The sequence below is a fragment of the Poecilia reticulata genome, chromosome 19, assembly GCF_904066995.2.
Source record: "Poecilia reticulata chromosome 19, P_reticulata-male-v2, whole genome shotgun sequence".
NCBI classification, from domain to species: Eukaryota; Metazoa; Chordata; class Actinopteri; order Cyprinodontiformes; family Poeciliidae; genus Poecilia; species Poecilia reticulata.
In genome coordinates, this window is record NC_088848.1 from 12,300,407 (window position 1) to 12,319,058 (window position 18,652).

General features: G+C 39.3%; 1 protein-coding gene across 1 annotated transcript in view; it reads left to right on the plus strand.

The window, feature by feature from the left end:
* The window catches only part of LOC103481634 (glutamate receptor ionotropic, NMDA 2C-like), a 61,066-nt gene that overhangs the window by 16,899 nt on the left and 25,515 nt on the right, over positions 1 to 18,652 (plus strand). Inside the window, exons 3-8 of the mRNA XM_008437258.3 lie at positions 1,270 to 1,368; positions 10,502 to 10,567; positions 11,227 to 11,415; positions 12,729 to 13,069; positions 15,732 to 15,846; positions 18,290 to 18,501. Coding sequence (XP_008435480.1) covers positions 1,270 to 1,368; positions 10,502 to 10,567; positions 11,227 to 11,415; positions 12,729 to 13,069; positions 15,732 to 15,846; positions 18,290 to 18,501 — 1,022 coding nt within the window. The remainder of the gene's footprint in view (positions 1 to 1,269; positions 1,369 to 10,501; positions 10,568 to 11,226; positions 11,416 to 12,728; positions 13,070 to 15,731; positions 15,847 to 18,289; positions 18,502 to 18,652) is intronic.

Sequence of the window (18,652 nt, forward strand, 5' to 3'; positions counted from 1 at the left end):
AAATTCTTTGAAGGCAACCTTCTGCTGGTAGAAGTTATTTATTGAAGTCACTTAACATTTACTTACAATGGGCCATGAGTAGACCATAAGTAGATAAGTAGGTTACTGAAATATACATAAAATTTTTGATGGATTAGGGTTAGGGTTTAGGGAATGATGGGTTGGACTTGTCACTCAGTACAAAACGATGCCTGGCAGACGACTCCTTCTTGTAGCACGCCTGCCATCATGGAAAAGCTGGGCACAAAACTGTCAAAAGTACAAATGTGTAAAATGGTGAAACTATCTACAAAGCATCATCAAGTCTATTTCATTTGTTAGTGAGTGTATAATTTCACAACTTTCACAACTTATGATTTTGAGACATCCGCCAATTTTCTATCGCAGGCCATACAGAGCTGTTTCGAATCACCTGGTATGATGCAAGCTCAAATGTGACCTCCATCAAACTTTATGAAGTATCGGTAATGTTCTGTTAGGCATATTTGTCCCTTCTCTGATTTATCACCCCGTTTTGCTCAATTCTATGCTTTGTCTGAACAAAATGTCCCATGGCAGATGGCACCTTTGGTTGTTTTGTACCCAACTTGTTTAGAAAGGAAACAACCTAAACCACAAAGATATAAAAATGGAGCAATGGGAAAAATGACCAGCACCCACCTACAAGGCATAAGCACCAAATTCCAGTTTGTTTCTTTTGGTTGCGAGTGTATGATTGGATTCCTGACTGTTAATCGATTTAGCTAATCACACATTTTCTTAATCTGCTCGCTGGGAGTCAATGAGCAAGAGCTGGGGTGCAGCCCGAGCAGTTTACCAGTTCATTTCAGGATACCACAGAGACACAACCGTTCTCATGCCTACAGTCAGTTCACAGTAATCTTTTTGCACTGTGGGAGGAAATCAAATTATCTCGAGAACATGGAAACTCCACACAGAAAATCCCAGTCAGGTGTTGACCTCAAATCCCTCCAGCTTCAAGGCAACAATGGAACAACTGTGCAGCTCTAGTTTTAACCATTTCGCAAGAGATTAAAAGTCTCCCATGAAGATGTGTTACGGCTCATTTTCTAAATGTTGATGCCACCTTTACTTTTTTACTATTCCTGGGTTCTGTGTGTGTTTCTTCATCCTACCTAAAATGATTTTAAATCTGCTTACACTGGTTTCAAATATCTCTGGACTTTTTTTTTTTTTTTTTTTTACTTTTAAAAATGTTTCAGTTTCTCATTCAGCAGTCTTAAAGGTGATTTCCATCTGTTTCCTCAGGTGGCAGAAGTGGCACAAATCTTGGACTTCCTCTCCACACAGACAGCTCTGCCAATTGTGGGCATCAGTGGCGGCTCCGCAGTTGTTATTCCATACAAGGTACTGTCAGTGCACCGACATGATGTCCGTGAATGATATAGCTATTCACGCTGGCAAATAGTCTCCACTGCTGATGTTGTTTTAAAAGAGCATGCAAAAATGGTGAATATATATGGTGTGTTTGTGTTTTGGTGTAATATGTAAACACGTCAGAAGCTGTGCTTGCTCTTCACAGACTCCTGTCTTACGTAGGATCTCTTTGCATTGACATTGTTCACTTTAGAACAACGTATGTAGGTCAGAGCGGTGAAAACTACTTTGGCAAGAAACTTGCTGCATGCAAATATTTGGATATGAGCAATAAAGACGTGTGAAAGATCAGCCTTCGACCCTCGTTAGCTCGTTTAATCCCTGCCTGGGAAGAAGTCTGAGTTGTTGGCAACGAAACTTTGCATAGACAGACGACTTTAAGAGGCGATCTTGCCTTCAGTCAATCATCCTGATGTAAAAGGAGAGCGGCAGGTTTTTTTTCTGCTTATATGTAGCTTGTGTCTCCTTGATGAATGGAGATGCAAAGCACTGAGCTGTGTAGTTATTGTAAAGAAAAGATTGATGACACCAGATGGATTTTTAATCTCTGTTTTGTCTCGACTTTGAATCAGGAAAATGGATTCATCCCTTCTTCTCCCACTTTCCGCTCATCTGACCTTTTTCCTTAGTTGCTTGAACTGCCACATTTGAGCACCTCATATTTATAGAACCGACTCTCACATAGTGAAGCACATGCAAATAAACCCTGTCACACATGAGAAGACACACACGCGCAGGCAGAGAGGCAAGGCGAAGTATTTTTTCTCACACCTATCTACCAGCGAGGGTTCCACACTGAGTGTAGCTGTGCGTCTGTAAATAATGGATTCCACATTTTTTAAACTGTGTTGCATTCACCAGCTTCCTGTTAATCAAAAGTTATCCACAGATGTCAAGTTATATATGGGTATTAAACAGGAGGCATCAGAGCTGCAGGGGGCTGATTGATTTACTGTATTCTGATGGCAAAGTGGGAAAGGCAGAGTGAGTGAGAGAGTGAGTGAGTTAGAGGCTGAGAGAGGAGAAAGATGCTCCGATGAAGCTTGGCTGACAGCTGCCTGCAGGCAGCGTTTTACTGTCTCACTGATAAGTCTCCCTCCTCTCTTTTGTGAGGGGAAACAATCATCCTCATTCTCACACTTCTTTTATGCTTTCTATTTCAGTTTTGTTCACCTCCCCTCTTAATTTGTGTCGTTTGAATTTGCATATTCTTTATTCTTGCAAAAACTCTTTGACAAATGTAGATTTAACCCTTGTGCGTGCAAGGACTGAGGTAAACGTAGAGGACTATGGCAAATGATACAAGTTTTACGTGTGTGGGGTCAGTTGGACCCCATTTCTACATACAAGGGTTAACTAAGTTCATATTTATGCAGCTGCTAAACTCTTTAAGGCGTGCCCTGGAAATATGCCGGAGGCCGACACTCCTTTGTGATCCCTTGAAAATCGGGAATTGTAAAACATTTGCTGATGAGGAGTCTGCAGTCTCTCTGTTCATTCGGTCTGCCATCTTTGGTTGCATCTTCTCTGTGTCCAATGAAAAATAAAGTTTCAGTAACTGTCATTACAGTTTTGTAAAAAAAAATAAATAAAAATCTATTTTTCTTAAGATATCACAGTGTTTAGTGACAGCTCTCTGTGTAGCACCTCACTCATCCCTGTACACTCCCACCTTTACTGTATTTTCCTTCCTTGAATGTTGGTTTGTTGTCAATAGGAAGACAAAAGCTTATCAGCAGTGTCTGGCTCAATGGGGCAGGTGGATTGGATGAAGAAAGACGCATGCATGAGCGCACGATTCTCTTAAGGGATAAAAGAGCTCAATGCTACTTAATTATCAATAGCCTGATGATGATGATGATGATGATGATGATGATGGTGATGATGAACGCCTTTGATGATGGTTTAAAAAGAAGCGGCAGCCGCCCGGGCCGCCTGTTTATGGTTGCTGTCTCAATGATCTCTTTCTATTGCTAACAACAAGGAAGGAGGGAATGAGACAAAGATGAAAAGATTGAAGGGAGGAGAGGAAGTGTGTCCTTTGTCATCCGGTACATACATCAAGCAGGAGCGAGGAGGAGGAAATGAGAAAGCGTGAGGAATGGCTGAGAAAAAGGCATAAAGACTGTTCAATGGGCCCTGCGAGGGAAGAGGAAAAAACACGCACCTCTCGAAGGAGTTGGAAATCATAACCTGGATAAGTTTCCTCGTTCAGTTTCTCTGCTCTTAGCTGCTGGCAGTCCTGGTAGCGTGTTGGGTGATCCTTAGAGGGTGCTGCCTCCAGATGTGTGGTCATCATGGGAGTTATGGAGAAAACGTCAAGAAACCTCAGCACGTAAAACAAAACTTTCATTTAACTGCTAAAATATTCCACAGATGGATAAATTATGGCAACACTCTTCCAAAGGTCCCAGGTAGACCCTTTTGGATCAAAACAAAGTAGGGGATAATGGAAAACAAGCATAATCTATAAAGGTATCTGGTTGTATGTTTATGATTTATATTCTGCTGGAAGGGCAACGAACCACCACCCCAATCTTGAATTTTGCAGCCTGTAAAAAGTTTTCAAGAATTGCCCTGATTGTTGTTCCATCTGCTTTCTACTATCAAAAAAACAACCACAAAGTGTGACGCTGCCACCACCACGTTTCACTATAGGGACTGTGTCATAAGGATGATGTGCAGTGATGGTTTTCTACCACACAGTATTTTACAGGGCAGTTGAAAAGTTTTGTATTGGTTTTATTTCACTGGATCACTTCAGTTTTACATGTTTGCTTTGTCCCCTGATTTTGCTTGAGGCAAGTTGAAAATGGGTCTCATAATTTACTCGTTTCAAGAACGGCTTTTCTGTTGCTTTCTCTCCATAAAGGCCAAATTTGTTGAGCGCACAACTAGTTGTCCTGTCAATAAATTCCAAATCCTGAACTTTGGATCTCTGCAGCTCCTCTATAATTATCATGGGCATCTTGACTGTATCTGATTATTTCTCTATGATCTGGCCAGTGAGTTTAGATGAATGAACAAAATGCAACATGGCTTTAGCCCTCATCTTTCTTATTATTTTAACTAAAAGAAAGATCAAGCTTTGCTGTTCACAATATTTTAAAATAAAGAAGCATCTGTGCTTCAGCAAAAGTTACTAAAATGTACTTCTTGTTGTGATTACAAAACTGAGAATAAATAAAGCTACTATTACTACTGTATCTGCTAACAAAGTGGATGATGTAGTTGCTTCAGGGACAAATGTATGCCCTCAGAGCTAGCTACATTTGAAGGTCACTAAACTTGAGATGTTGGATTGCACTGGTTCAAGGAGCTAGACGCCTCTAACTGGATCGTGGTGTTTGTTTCTTTTTTGAGGGGGTTGTTGGTTTGTTTATGTGGTCAAACTGACCTGCTTTCTCTGTTTAACCTTCTGTTCTTGAATGTTTTCAATCCACCCCTCCCTCCCCTTCATTTTGGCTCATCCTTGCCCTCATAATTCAGAAAGCAGAGGCTTCATAAAGAGGTCATAAAAAAAATCGGAGCCGCTGCACAGCGTTCCCACTGGAAGCTAGAAACTACGATAATGGCCAAGTCACCCCTAAGCGTGACAGCTGGCCTCTCGTAAGTTTAATGAAGTTGTCAGTCATACTGGTAATGTAATAGCATATGCATGGAGTCAGGCATTGTGGTTTTGTATATTTTAAAGGTCAGGTGTCAAAAGTCACTTAAATACATATCCCACCATGTTTAGTCACAACCAAATTTGTATCAGTTTGATGCTTAAGCATTTCAAGAAACTATAACCTGATACTTTTGAAACTGTAATCTGGCAAGAATTAGAAATGACTTACTGTTATTATTGCATGAAAAGGTGCAATAATATTTTGGAAGCGCAGCACCCTTCAGAACTTCACTCGCAAAATGTCTTTAAAACTTTCCCTCCACTACTTTGTCTATTGTAAAAAGAAAATACAAAGAAATACCAAAAATACCAGAAAATACATTTACATTTGTGGCTGTAATGTAACAAAAAGTTCAAGCAATATGATTATGTATGTATTCTTAAAGGGGTGTCCTGGGGTATAATGTACAGTGTTTTCCAGGAACATAGTGTAATTTTTAGCACAATCAATTAACCATGTCACCTTCAGTTGTTAAGAAAAAGCTGGACATATCAAACTTAGCTTAAACAAAATTCGACTTCACAATTTGACACCTTGAAATTGGGTGTCTGTCTCTTTAAGGAGCTCCTGCTCCGTCTTCAGAATGTCATCACAACAGCGTTCCTTTACAATGCCGTTTACTACTCTTCTTTGGAGCGTTGCACTGAGTAGTTTGTATTATAGGCTTTTGCAGACTCGCAGTTCCACCAGGAGCTTGCAAATTGCAGCAGATTTACATAAGGAATGTTTTTATTTAAGATTAGCTACATGATGATAATTCATAAAACTATTTCCAGTTTCTAATTTAATTGCATAATCAATTGATAGTTTCACCGGCAATATTCGAATTGAAACAATCCATTCCAACCATTGTATTTATTGTGTGCTACAGACTGTATATTGGCAAAATAACTAAAGTCAGAAGTCTGAGTAAAGTGATGTGGTGAGAAAATGTGTATACTTAGCTAGAGAAACATACTCTGTGGTAAATTGCAACTTCTACAGATGAAATAGATAAATCTGAATAATAAAAAAAAAGCTCAAAATATCATGCTGAGTCTGGCAAAGATTTTTTGGAATGGTTATTGTAAAACCCTGCTTCTCTATCCACGAAGCGAAGCTTCTTGAAATGTCGGTGACCCAGTTTACCGAAAACAATCGCAGTTTTATTCCTTAAAAATCACAAACGGATCAATGCAGTCAATTGCAAAAAAAAGATCCACCTGAAGTTCGACAGCACAAAGCTACCCCCCCAGGAGGGAAGGAGTATGCGAGCAGCCACCATGTCCACGGTCTTCCTGTCACATTACCATACGCTCCTGCAGTAAGACTGCTAATTACGCCTGCGTGTGACAGCCGCGCTGCCAAGGTGGCGGCAACGCAACGGCTGGGAGGGATAGATGAGAAGAGGGGAGGGCGAACTCTTGTTTCTTCGTATGGATGTGCTCCTGTGAGAGGCAGATGTGGAAAAGAAGGTCACTTTGTTGTAATTCCTATTAGAATTCACAACCGGCTGAGTGAAAGCGAAAATCCTGGAATAAGTCTGATTTTCGCTTTAATTAGACGGACATAAAAGCGAGCAGACCAAAGGTTTTATCAGATTAATAGTTTGTGTAAAAGCTCAAACATGTCTAATAGCCATTAAAATGATGCACCTCAGCAGTTTTCTCATATGTCAGCTGAAGTAGGGCACTACGGTGAACTCCAGCTGCCAGTCCATTTTTTATTTATTTAGTAACAGCCTGACATGCCTGTGTTCTGCTATTTTTTTTTTACGAGCTATTCTGACGCAAAGCCCAGCCAGTGGTCTGGTTGCCACTTTGTCTGCGAAGGTGAGCCTCAAAACAAGCTCAGACAGAGATAAAGCTTGCGGAAATTCAGCGAGGAAGAGTCTCGCTCTGATATTCCTGCGGTAGTCCTCAGGCTGCGGCGCTCTCTTGGGCTTTGCAGAAGCTCTCAACTGTGGGAAAGAGAAAAATCAACAGAAGGGAGCGATGACAGGTAGTCACCTATGAGACTCGAACAGACAGAAAAGATCCGAGACCTCGCCCCCAGGGGTGCTCCATGGCTTAACTTCTTCTCCAATGCATTCTTTCTTAAACGTACGATTACGGCTTCTTCACATATTCCTATATTTGACTCACAGAACAAACACATGTTCAGAATTATTAAGAATACTGATGTTACGCTGATGTTCATCTTCTTACACCAGCTGCCTGTTAACAAATCAAATTCAGAAAATGAAAACTTGTCGAAGCCCTGCATGCTCTCTTACACCTTGTTACATCACAGACCTGCTCCTGCTCCTGCAGCAACATTAGCCTGCTTAGATCCCCAAACTGTTAACTTTGAGGCTGGGATAGACTGTCTAGATAGTGAGGCATATTTCTTTTTAGAGAATTCAAAGTTTTCTAAATGTCACTTTTAATTCTGTGTTACTGTAATATTAAAACACACAAAAGAGAACAGAGTAAAAAAAAACAAAAACAAAAAAAAAACTAATTGAGAATATTTTTATAAATTTAGTGAAATTAACGCAAAATCCTCTTCTCATAAGTGTCTGGACTCTTTGCAACAACCCCGAACACAGCTGAATGTCTTTTTTTTTCTAATCTTGAATCCTTGAACTTTATCTTTTGTCATGTTACAACTATAGACTAAATTGTGTTTTATAGAGATTTTATGTGAGAAAGTACTGTGTGAGTGGAAAGTTGAAAGGAAATAGCACATCATTTTCAAATGTTTTTACAATTTAAGAGCTGAAAAGTGTGGCGTGCATTCAGTGGCGCAACTACACATTATTTAGGTGGATGCGAAAACATAAATCGGCGACCCCCCCGGAAGGAATGTCAAATGTCAGGTTGAAGGAGCGACGCTCACTCGCTCCACCCCCCCATACCCCACACCAGAGCGACGATACGTGAAGGGTAAAACTCGTTACATTTACCTTATTATGTGTGCGAGGTGAAGGAGCGTAAGGTGCTCTAAAGTGTATGGGAAAACATTATTGGCACGCCGCCCCCTCCAGACTGGGTTTTGGCGCCCCCTCTGGTGCTGCGCCCCTATGCGTTGCATACGCTGTGTACGCTGCATACCCACTTTTTGCGCCACTGCGTGCATTTGTATTCAGCCTCTTCTTGCTGTGCTACCCACATCGTTACTTTTATTTTTCCCCTCTTTCCCTTTCTTTCCCATCTCCACAACACAAAAAATAGGTTCCTCATTGATCCCTCATAATTAATTGGCAAGCTTCTTCACTGTCGCTTCATCCAGTTACATCCCACCACCCCGCTTCTTCATTAGGTCAGCGAGTCTGAAGGTGAAAAGGTCATTGCATATGAAGCACAGACTTTGGATACTTTCATATCTTTACATTAGTTTTGCCAGTATGCTCAGATAGCTCTGGCCTTATTCACTGCATGGGCAAGTGACTGTCTGAGTGCATTTTTGAAAGACATGTTCCAACATGAATGACTTTCCACACTACAGAATGCACTGAATCATGCATATGTGTTTTTCTGCAGCAGTGATGTGATAATCAGACTGGTCAGAGAAGGGAGGAAATGGACTAAAAATTATGCCGTCAGAAAATATACAGCTGGCTGTGAGACAACTCTAACAAAGTCAGGCAGTGACCCAAGTCTCTCTGAATGGGGCTTTAAAATAGATGTTCACTGATACTCCAAATCTGAATGCCATATCTGGACAAAACAGAACAAACTCCCAGAGAAAAGAGGGCAAATAATTTCAGCATGAGAAAAACTTGAGGATGTCGCTTTTTATTTAAATAGGCTTCAACCAAATTAAGTTTGTTTACTTTGTTGCCTTAATTCAAATTCACTATACCCATTTCAGCTTTTGCAAATTGTTTGAATACATGATAATCTTATTGCATATAATTCTGAATTTTCAGAAGCAATAAAAATAGTATGTCTACAGTGTGCTTTATGTTTACATACAGTGTACACAGTTGTAGTTTTTTTTAAAATATGTACTATCTGATGGGATTTCCTTCCAAATGATTCTGAAAAAGTTAATGATGTAAAATCCTTTGAGAGATTCAAAACATTTCATCAGCACTGCCTGCTTTGAAATCTTGACATGATTTGGTTAATTCATGTTTGCACTATTATTGTTTGAACACGTCTGTTCAAACAATAATTACGAGCAACCTAATTTAGTTGTGAAAGGTGAAATTCTGATTAATTACGACTCGGTTTTATGTTCTTCCTTTACGTGACAAAATGATTCTTTTTATTTGCTTGTCCTCTTAACATCGTACCTGCATAATATTTTTTGAATAAATAGGAATGCAACGTTTCTTAGATGGATAGACTGCAGGAAGATTATTTTATTGGCTCCTCTGGGGAAATTTGTCTTGACCTATAAAGAACCGTTAAGCCAGTGATGTCCACAAAACAAATATAAAATCTACCTAAAAGTACATTTTGAATTTATTTTATAGACTCACCCCTCAGTGTTGCTTGTGATCTGTATAATGTGTTCCTGGGGCTTCAATAATACTATTAACCAATATGAACTACTAATATTTTTGTCAGAGCCTGTATGTGATAAACAGTTATTCATACTATAATATTAAGCACTTCAAAACACATCATAAATATATTTTTAAAAAGTTAATTGAATCTTTTGGTGAGCCACCAGTGGCTCCATCTGGTACCCTCTTTAAAAAACTTTCTAGACGCACCCCTGTTTGTCAAAGTGTCTTCAGTTCTGACGGCTGGATGACAAGAATACACATGATTCATGCTTCACGATTTGTCCTTGTCATGTTTCCACTTTGTCATTTATTTCTCCTCCCCTCACTCTTGTTGCCATTTTTACGCTGAAGCTTGTTAAATGTGTTTAACAAGCCCTCCCCTGTCAATGCACTCTGAGCCGGTATTTAAATGTATGCAAACACGCGGACATGAACAACGTTGGACCTCCCCTTTTTGACAGAAAGAGAGCAGCAGGACTGAGTGTTTGCACTTTGAGCACACTTGTACAAGACTGAGGCAGAAAATGAAAAATCCCAGGCTTCTGTAAAACGAATGCATCAATAAATATGCAAAATGCAATATTTATAGTCAGAGCAGAAGTTCATCATGTAAAGCATCACTTGTATTTGTGTCATTACTGCTGGAGGACACGTGCTGCAGCAGATGTTTATTGCCTGTAAGTCGATAGCTAGAAGTCTATTGTTTGTAATGTTTAGAACATTGTTTGATTACTGACCTAATTCATCTAAGATCAACATTTAAAATGTGGTTCAGATTCATTCATGGTATTTTCTTGAACTTTTGTCGACCTCTTTATTCTGGACATAATACAAGGCAGTCAAATTACTCACTGTAGCCTTACGATGGAGTCCAGTCAACAGAACATGAGAAATGATAGCATTCATGATAACTCATAGAACTGTATCAGTACATTTTGTTTGTTTTTTACAGGCTGAAGGATCCTCCTTTCTACAGATGGGAGCTTCTTTGGAGCAGCAGGTCATCTGCATGTTCAAGGTACAAAAGTCAATCAGCCAAATCGTTCTTCTACCCTTGAGAAAGAAAAGGGTTATCATAACAATTAATTAAAGGGTCAATCATGACTCCTGAGGTCTTCGTAGGCCGATTAACACCATGAAGGGACATCCCAAGAGACTGTGGGGAATCCCTGATTTGAAGTCCTGGCCCAATTTCCACAAACCCGTACAATCTGGATTTATGGCAGATTGTAAATGTTCTCATGGGACTGGATAACATCATTGTAAAACATGTTTCCAAGTCAATTGGACAATCCCGGTAAAATCTGTCAGACCCTAATTTCACCTCGCTGACATTTGCAGAATATTTTCAACAACTTTTGTTATATTTACAAGTACGGAAAATCATGCAGGGCATAATTATTTGTCGAGTTGAAGCTCATTTTGACAAACTAGATCAGTGGGGAAATTATGGAACACTTTAGTAATTCTGCAGCATGTAAAACAACCAGATCCCACAATTTGGTCCAAAAGAAACAATTACAGTGCCTTGCAAACGTAGTCATATGTACAGATGTATTTGCTAATCTAACTGAGGTTGATCTATTTCATAAAGACTAATGGGGGGAAAAAAATCAGTCACTAGACTGCAAATCATATTTGTAATTTTCTGCCTTTGCCTTTGCATGTCTTTGTCAGATCTTGGAGGAGTATGACTGGGCAGAGTTTGCCGTAATCACCAGCTTGATGCCGGGCTACGACACCTTTGTGGATATAGTTCAGTCCTACACAGACACATCCTACTTTCTCTGGAATCTGCAGGATATCATGTCTCTGGAAATGTCGGTTGGTGCCAATGATTTGAAGACCAAACGCATGCTGCAGCAGGTAAAGTTAAAAAGCCGTTTGCATATTTTTCTCAACATTAACTACACTGCATGAGATAGGAAAGCAGATGAATCCCATAGTTTTTTTTCTTCTTGTTCTTAAGCATGGAGCAAACTCATCATTTTCCAGGCTATAATTGCTATGCAAAATCCAAAGAAATTCATTCAAGATTAGATGGGGAAAACAATAATTGACAACTATCAAAGATACAGAACCAATTTATAAGGTTTTAAGACTTTGTTGAACCACAGTGAGAGCCATTGTAACACTAAGGTGGTGGAGCTTTGATTTATCTTTTGCCAACAATACATCTTGATTTTTGTGTCAACAAATGTTTTTGAGTTGAAACATTTTGGATGCAACAACAACAGAGCAATCTGGGAGAAGGAAAGTGTTTTTTTTTTCATAGCACTGTGCATACTAGTGACACAACTTTTAATTTTTTGTCACCACAAAATCAGTCCGTCTGATTTAGGAATCTCTGAACCCAACTAGACTCAATTAGGCTGAAGGCCATGCAGCACACAAGAAACGTTGGTGTTATTATGGATTCAGACCTGTATTTTAATATTGTCACTATCTGTAAAACATTGTCACAATAATGATTTTCTAGAACAATAGGACAAAAAAAAGTGTGCATGCTTTTATTTTCACTGGGTTAGTCGGCTTCTGTGGAAACAATGAGGTTTCACTGATTCCCTCCTAGTTTCTAAAAGGGAAGAAAACAAAGGGAGGAAGCATTTCGTTTTGTTGGTTCTCAGCCCTGGAAAACCTGAAACATGGAGAAACTGTTGGCACCTTTAAATTAAACTGGAAATGTTGCCATTTACTGCAGCTTATCTGTAAAAATCAGATAGTCCATGTGAATCATGTATCTGAAGTATGGTTTTTTTTCTTCATCTCTGTTGTTTTATTTTTCGATTACTATGAAATACAGTGCATACATGGTGCTATTGTAAATAAATCTCTTTTCTTAAAAGTTAATGGCCTTTTATTTATTTATTTTTTATAAAAATGACAGGCAAATTATACTGTCAAAGTGCAAACATTTACAATTTACCAAAAATTGTTGTAAAGGTTTTGAGCTGAAATCTTAAGTCCTAAGTGTAACAAAAAAAACCCTTTGGATATTGTGTCATGTTATAAAGGGAAACATTTATAGGTTTTATATTTCAAAACCTGAATTGTCCATTTGTTAAAAAAATATCCAGAATACTGCAATATTACTGACTTGAAAGAACCAGAAGAAGTTCATAAATCTGATGCCATGTCCTGCATATTTCATAAACAGCAGATTTCTTGTCTTTTTGCAGTTGGACTCCCAGGTCCTGTTGGCGTACTGCTCCCACGAGGAAGCACAGTACCTGTTTCGTCTAGCAGGCGAGTTGGGTCTGCTGGGGCCCGGCTACATCTGGATCCTCCCCAGCCTTGCCGTAGGCAACCCCAACAGCCCTCCACCTGCCACCTTCCCAGTAGGTGTGATCGGTGTGATCACGGACCAGTGGAGGAAAAGCTTGCGGCAGAGAGTAAGGGAGGGCGTCGCCATCGTAGCCAAAGGGGCAGAGAGTTTCAAGAAGGTTTATGGTTTCATTCCCGAAGGACATGGAGATTGCAGTAAACCAGCAAAACAGTCAGAGAACAACACTCTGGTCAGGTGGGGCATGTTTAATTAATCACTTCTTTATTTTTTTAACAGCATGACTTTTTAATCATCTCTCCCTTTGTCTTACATCGGATGATCTAAATATTGTTTTGAAGTTTGCGCCATGATATAAAATGATGCTCAAATTTGCCAAAAAAGTCACAGTACAGATCAAAACTACTGAGCCAAGATACAAAAAGAATACCGGTCATAATTATTTTAAACAGAGTCAAGTTTGACTTGTCTAATTATGTTATTTTGGAACAAAAAATTATCAAATGCAGCCAAGATCCATTTGAATAAAACCTTGAAATTGCCCTTTGTCTTTTGCCGATGGGAAGCTTCAAAGCTGATTCAGGCTGCAGCATTGTTACCTGCTGAGCTGCTGTATTCTCACAGCGCTCACAATTTGCTTGTGTCTAGTCTGTGATTACTTTGCATAAGTGGTGGATTCTTACTGGCCTTTGTTTTGTGATACCTCTATATACATTTAAAGATATTACAATTATAGGGCTGCACAGTGGTGCAGTTGGTAGAGCTGTTGCCTTGCAACAAGAAGGTTCTGGGTTCAATTCCCAGCCCCGGTCTTTCTGCATGGAGTTTGCATATTCTCCCTGTGCATGCGTTGGTTTTCTCCGGGTACTCCAGCTTCCTCCCATGGTCCAAAAACATGACTGTCAGGTTAATTGGCCTCTTCAAATTGCCCCTTGGTGTGAGTGTGTGGGTGCATGGTTGTTTGTCCTGTGTGTCTCTGTGTTGCCCTGCTACAGACTGGCGACCTATCCAGGGTGAACCCTGCCTCTCACCCAGAACATTAGCTGGAGATAGGCACCAGCAACCCTCCCGACCCCACTGAGGGACAAGGGTGCAAGAAAATGGATGGATGGAGATTACAATTATGTTTTACCGATAAACAGTCACAAGGATGTGGCTTTTAAGAATGGGAGCAGCAGACAGCAGTGTGTTTGTATGGTGCTAGCAACCTTCTCTTGAAAAATGCAAGTCTGAGTACATTTTCTGATGCATTATACGTGATAAACAGTGAGTAAAAGAGAAGCAGAAAATATAGCACGAAATAGTCAGATGCAGATAAATGTACTTTTTCTCTCCATGGCTGTCTGACAGACCAAGTTTAGGTTAAACAACTGTCAGTCAGAAATTTGACTGTGATTCACCGCTTGACTTGGACTAAGCCAATCTAGCAGTTCTAAAATGTATATTTATTAACAGGATTTTGTAGGAACGTTTTAAATTTGTCAGAACACAAGGGGTTCTTGGCCATCTGCGACTCTTTCAATACATTTTGTCAAAGCAAACAGTACTTCCTTTTATACTTCAAAATACATTTTAAACATAGATAGTACAGTTTCAAAATTGAAGCAGTGCTGCATTTCACTCAAGTCTTTGCAGTTTTGAGCTCTCGAAACAAGATAATATGCGATTTTAGCAATGGTATTAGAAATCTAAGAATCCACGGTTGTGTTATTTGTAATGGTAATTTCTCAGACAAGCTTTTTGTAAAGCTTTTTTTAAAGGCACTTCAATCAGTAGATTGAATCTCCAGTTTTTTTTATTGAGGTATTTAACAAAAAGTATCATATATCCGTGTATTGGAATACGTTTATTAGTACCAATCTTTTGTACTTGCGTTAACAACTGGAGACTTTAAAAATGTCTTTTACAGGTAAATGTATTTTACCAGTAAATCTTTTGACAGACCCGTAAGAGCACTTTTACACATTGAGTCACATTCACTCAGCCATGCTTACATACCTCACTCATTATACACAGATCAAGTGGCAACAGATCCGATGGGTTGAGTGCCATCAACATGTTGTAGAAAGCTGGAATCCACTCCAAATCTCCTGATTTCCAGACAACTGCTTGTATGACAGCCACCCTAAACACGGCCTTATTACTCGATTGGATCTGCCCGATCAAAACCAAAATGAATGAAAATTGGGTGTCATGGAAAATAATATACAAATAAATTAAATTACATGTGAGATTGGGCAAGTTTTTCCATACCCATCTCTTCAGTTATATTAAAAAAAAATGCTTAACTGCTAATAAAAAAATCAGTTTTACTTAAAAAACAATTTTAAGTGAATATGTGAAACTGGTTGGTTTATGAAGACAAAATGAAGGGAAGAAAAGAGGAAATGGCAATCCGCAGGGGCAAATGAATAGGTAAATAGTCAACGTCATGCACAAACTGTGTGTAATAGTAGCTATAATAACAACAAGCAGTCACTTCATCACATGAATTCACATGCTGAGATCAACTGGACAGGCTATGAAATCCTCAGAGCATAACGTGGCGTAAACGCTGTTGAAAAGACATTGTTTGCACCTCTTTTACATTTGTTGTAAATTTTAAATCAGCCTGCGGATTAATTGTTCAAAACTCAGTCTGTCCTGAAATTAGACCTTAAAAAGTATCAAGACCATTTAGTAGTATCATCCCGACATTCAACCAATCAACTAAGATGAGCTGCTTCCCGTCCAAGACATTAAATTAAACCCTCTGAGGAAAGCTTTAGGCTTGATTAGAATCAGGTTGTTGTGAGCGTGTGTTGGTTTAAATGAATATGGAACATCCAGTGCGTGGAATGCTAAAGCTACGCCCTTTGATTGCTTACTTTTTGTGCTTTTATCTCTGTTGGACATGTAGGCACATGCTGAATGTAACGTGGGAACAAAAAGACCTGTCATTCAACAATCAAGGCTTTCTATCCAACCCTTCTATGGTCATCATTGCTTTGGACCGGGAGAGACTGTGGGACAAGGTAAACAGCAGCATGACCATGAATCAAACGCTGATTAATGAAAACTTGTCTGTGGCACCAAAATTCAGATTTAAGGGTGTTTACCTTGTTCTCCATAGTGTTGGTGCATAATAAAAATCTGCCTCAGATATATAACTGTTGTGCAAGAAATTGATATTTGCATTCACCAACATTACGGACGTTTTTTTTTTTTACTTTAATGTTCAAATTAGATGCAAGTGAAAACAAAAAACTCCTTTTAGGGAGCAATTTCAAATTAGATTTGGGATTCATTTTATTGTTATTACAGAATTTAAAAGGCTAAATATAAATGTGCCATCACCCTGAGCCATATGGCCCTGAGAGCATCTCTTCATCCATGTTTCTGCTTGCTGATGCCTGTGCCTGTCTGTAATCCAGCTACTACTGAAAACATTTTCTAAATTATTTCACCTGCAGGTTTAAAAATGTTAAAAACAAGCCTCAGCTTTAGCAAATAAAATACAGACTTTGCAATACAAACACACACTTGCTTAAAATGTAGCACGCTTCCCTCATCACGATGCTTTGAGCTCTAAAAGCTCTTAATGTCAATCATTTGGAACATCAATTAAAGCAAAGATGGAGTCTCCAAATGTATTCTCTGATTCATCTAGAGAATACGGAGAGATAGTTTGAAGATATCTCTTTCCCTTTAATTTAATTTTCAGTAATTGAATTATAACAGTAGAACTCATACTGTTCTAATAACCTCGACTCACACTACTGAGTGAGTGTCACTCAGTAGTGTGCAAAACCCCTGTTAACATGCTGGACAGGTAACAAACCCTGGAGACCCTTCAATAGGTTAAAAAGTCCATTTAAGAGATTATAGATTCACAGAATAGTGAAAAAATAACCACAACCAAGTATGAATGCATAAACTACAGAACGCTGACGTGTTTTTAATTGAATTCTTGACATTTTAAACTAAATTTCTAATTCATTGCGGTGCACTTGTGTGTTTAAGAGGACACAAAATTCATTATTCAAATGCCTTCTTGATTTGCAGAGGAGACATCTCTTTCTTGTTGTTCACAACCTTTCCATGCACTCTACAGTGTTTTTACTCCCTTTCACACACTGCAGCACACGCACACACACGCACACACACACACCCACACACACGCACACACACACGCACACACACACACACACACACACACACACACACACACACACACACACACACACACACACACACACACACACACACACACACGGTTGGAGCCTGAGGGTGTATTGGAAAAACTGCGACTAACCAGAAAGGTCTGAATGTAATCTCACTGCTGCGGTTGAACTCATTTATTTCTGTCCTGGGAAGACTAACCCACTTTGTCAATGTCACTTCCTGGCAGAACTGTATGTTTTAATGTGTGTACAAACCTGGATGTGTAATTGTGCTGTAAATGTGCAAAACTCTCAGATGATCTCCGGTCGTGTTGTGTCTTCATATTCCCATGAGAGTCAAAGTTGGCAGGCAACAAAACAGACCTCATGTTAAGCTGGAAATTGGCCTCATCTCATCACATTCTGATACTCTGTTCTACCTCTCTCCGCCATGTTGTGCACCTTGTCTGTTATAATAACATGTCAGTGCTCTTTTGAAGCTTTTTTACCTCAACTGTGAATACACGGCTGTTTAAGTTGCCGCAGATCATTTTTAATATCCGTTTGGTGCTCTTTAGGGACAATTTGTATTGGCAAAATCATATTTGTTTCTTCAGTAGAAATGATCTTCATTTTGTTTTTATTGTTTGATCTTATTTGCTGTACACTTACATTCTAGGTACTGAACATCCCTTTAACTTTCAACATGTTTTGTTTCATTGTAATCACAATCTTAAAATGCCTTGCCACGTCTCGGTGGGTTTGCATATTTCCTATTTGCTTCATTAATTAATGAAGGATGGAATAGTACTCCTTGAAATATTTTTTTCACAATTTAAATTTTCTTCAAACTTCTCCAGAACTGTATCTGTCTGGTATGTTTCCGTTCAATGACGCTGTTTGATCACTAGTGTTCTCAGACATTTGTCACTGGAACTGAATAAATGAAGTGTAACTTTTAATTAATCAGAAAGATTATTAACTGAAGTATTAGTAAAAAAAAAAAATCAACACATAATGAAGACAACTCATAATGAACTATATTATAAACGTGGTGCTGTAGCTGTAGGTGTTTGTCACTCCCTTTGTGCAGAATCTGTTAATAAACTCGACTCTACTCTCCTTTTATGTTCCAGTCCCCAGGTCAGCACATGCAAATGCTGTTAAATAATTTAATAAATTCACCTATGCCTGTGGGGAATGGCATGTGAAATAGAAAAAGGTTGACATGAAGGTCGTTTCAGATCCGAACGGGAATGTTCGTGTTACCAATGAGCTCTTTCTCCCCTCCCCCACCCCACGTTTACCGTTTCAGGTGGGCACGTTCGCTCGCGGCATCCTTCAGGTTCGCTACCCCATCTGGCCGCGGTACGGCAGCTTCCTGGAGCACATATCTGATGACCGCCACCTGACGGTGGCCACCCTCGAGGAGCATCCCTTTGTCATGGTCGAGAACGTGGACCCGGGAACCGGCACATGCGTCCGCAACACTGTGCCCTGCAGGCGTCAGTCCAATCACACAGACAGGTACGCGCAAAGATACAAACTTCCTGCATGTTCATACAAATGACCTTCATATTCATATGCACAAACATATAGATTTTGTCCCGGATACAGTTAGCAGTAGATCTCTGAGAAGAAAAAAAAAAATAAAAAAAAAATATATATATATATATAT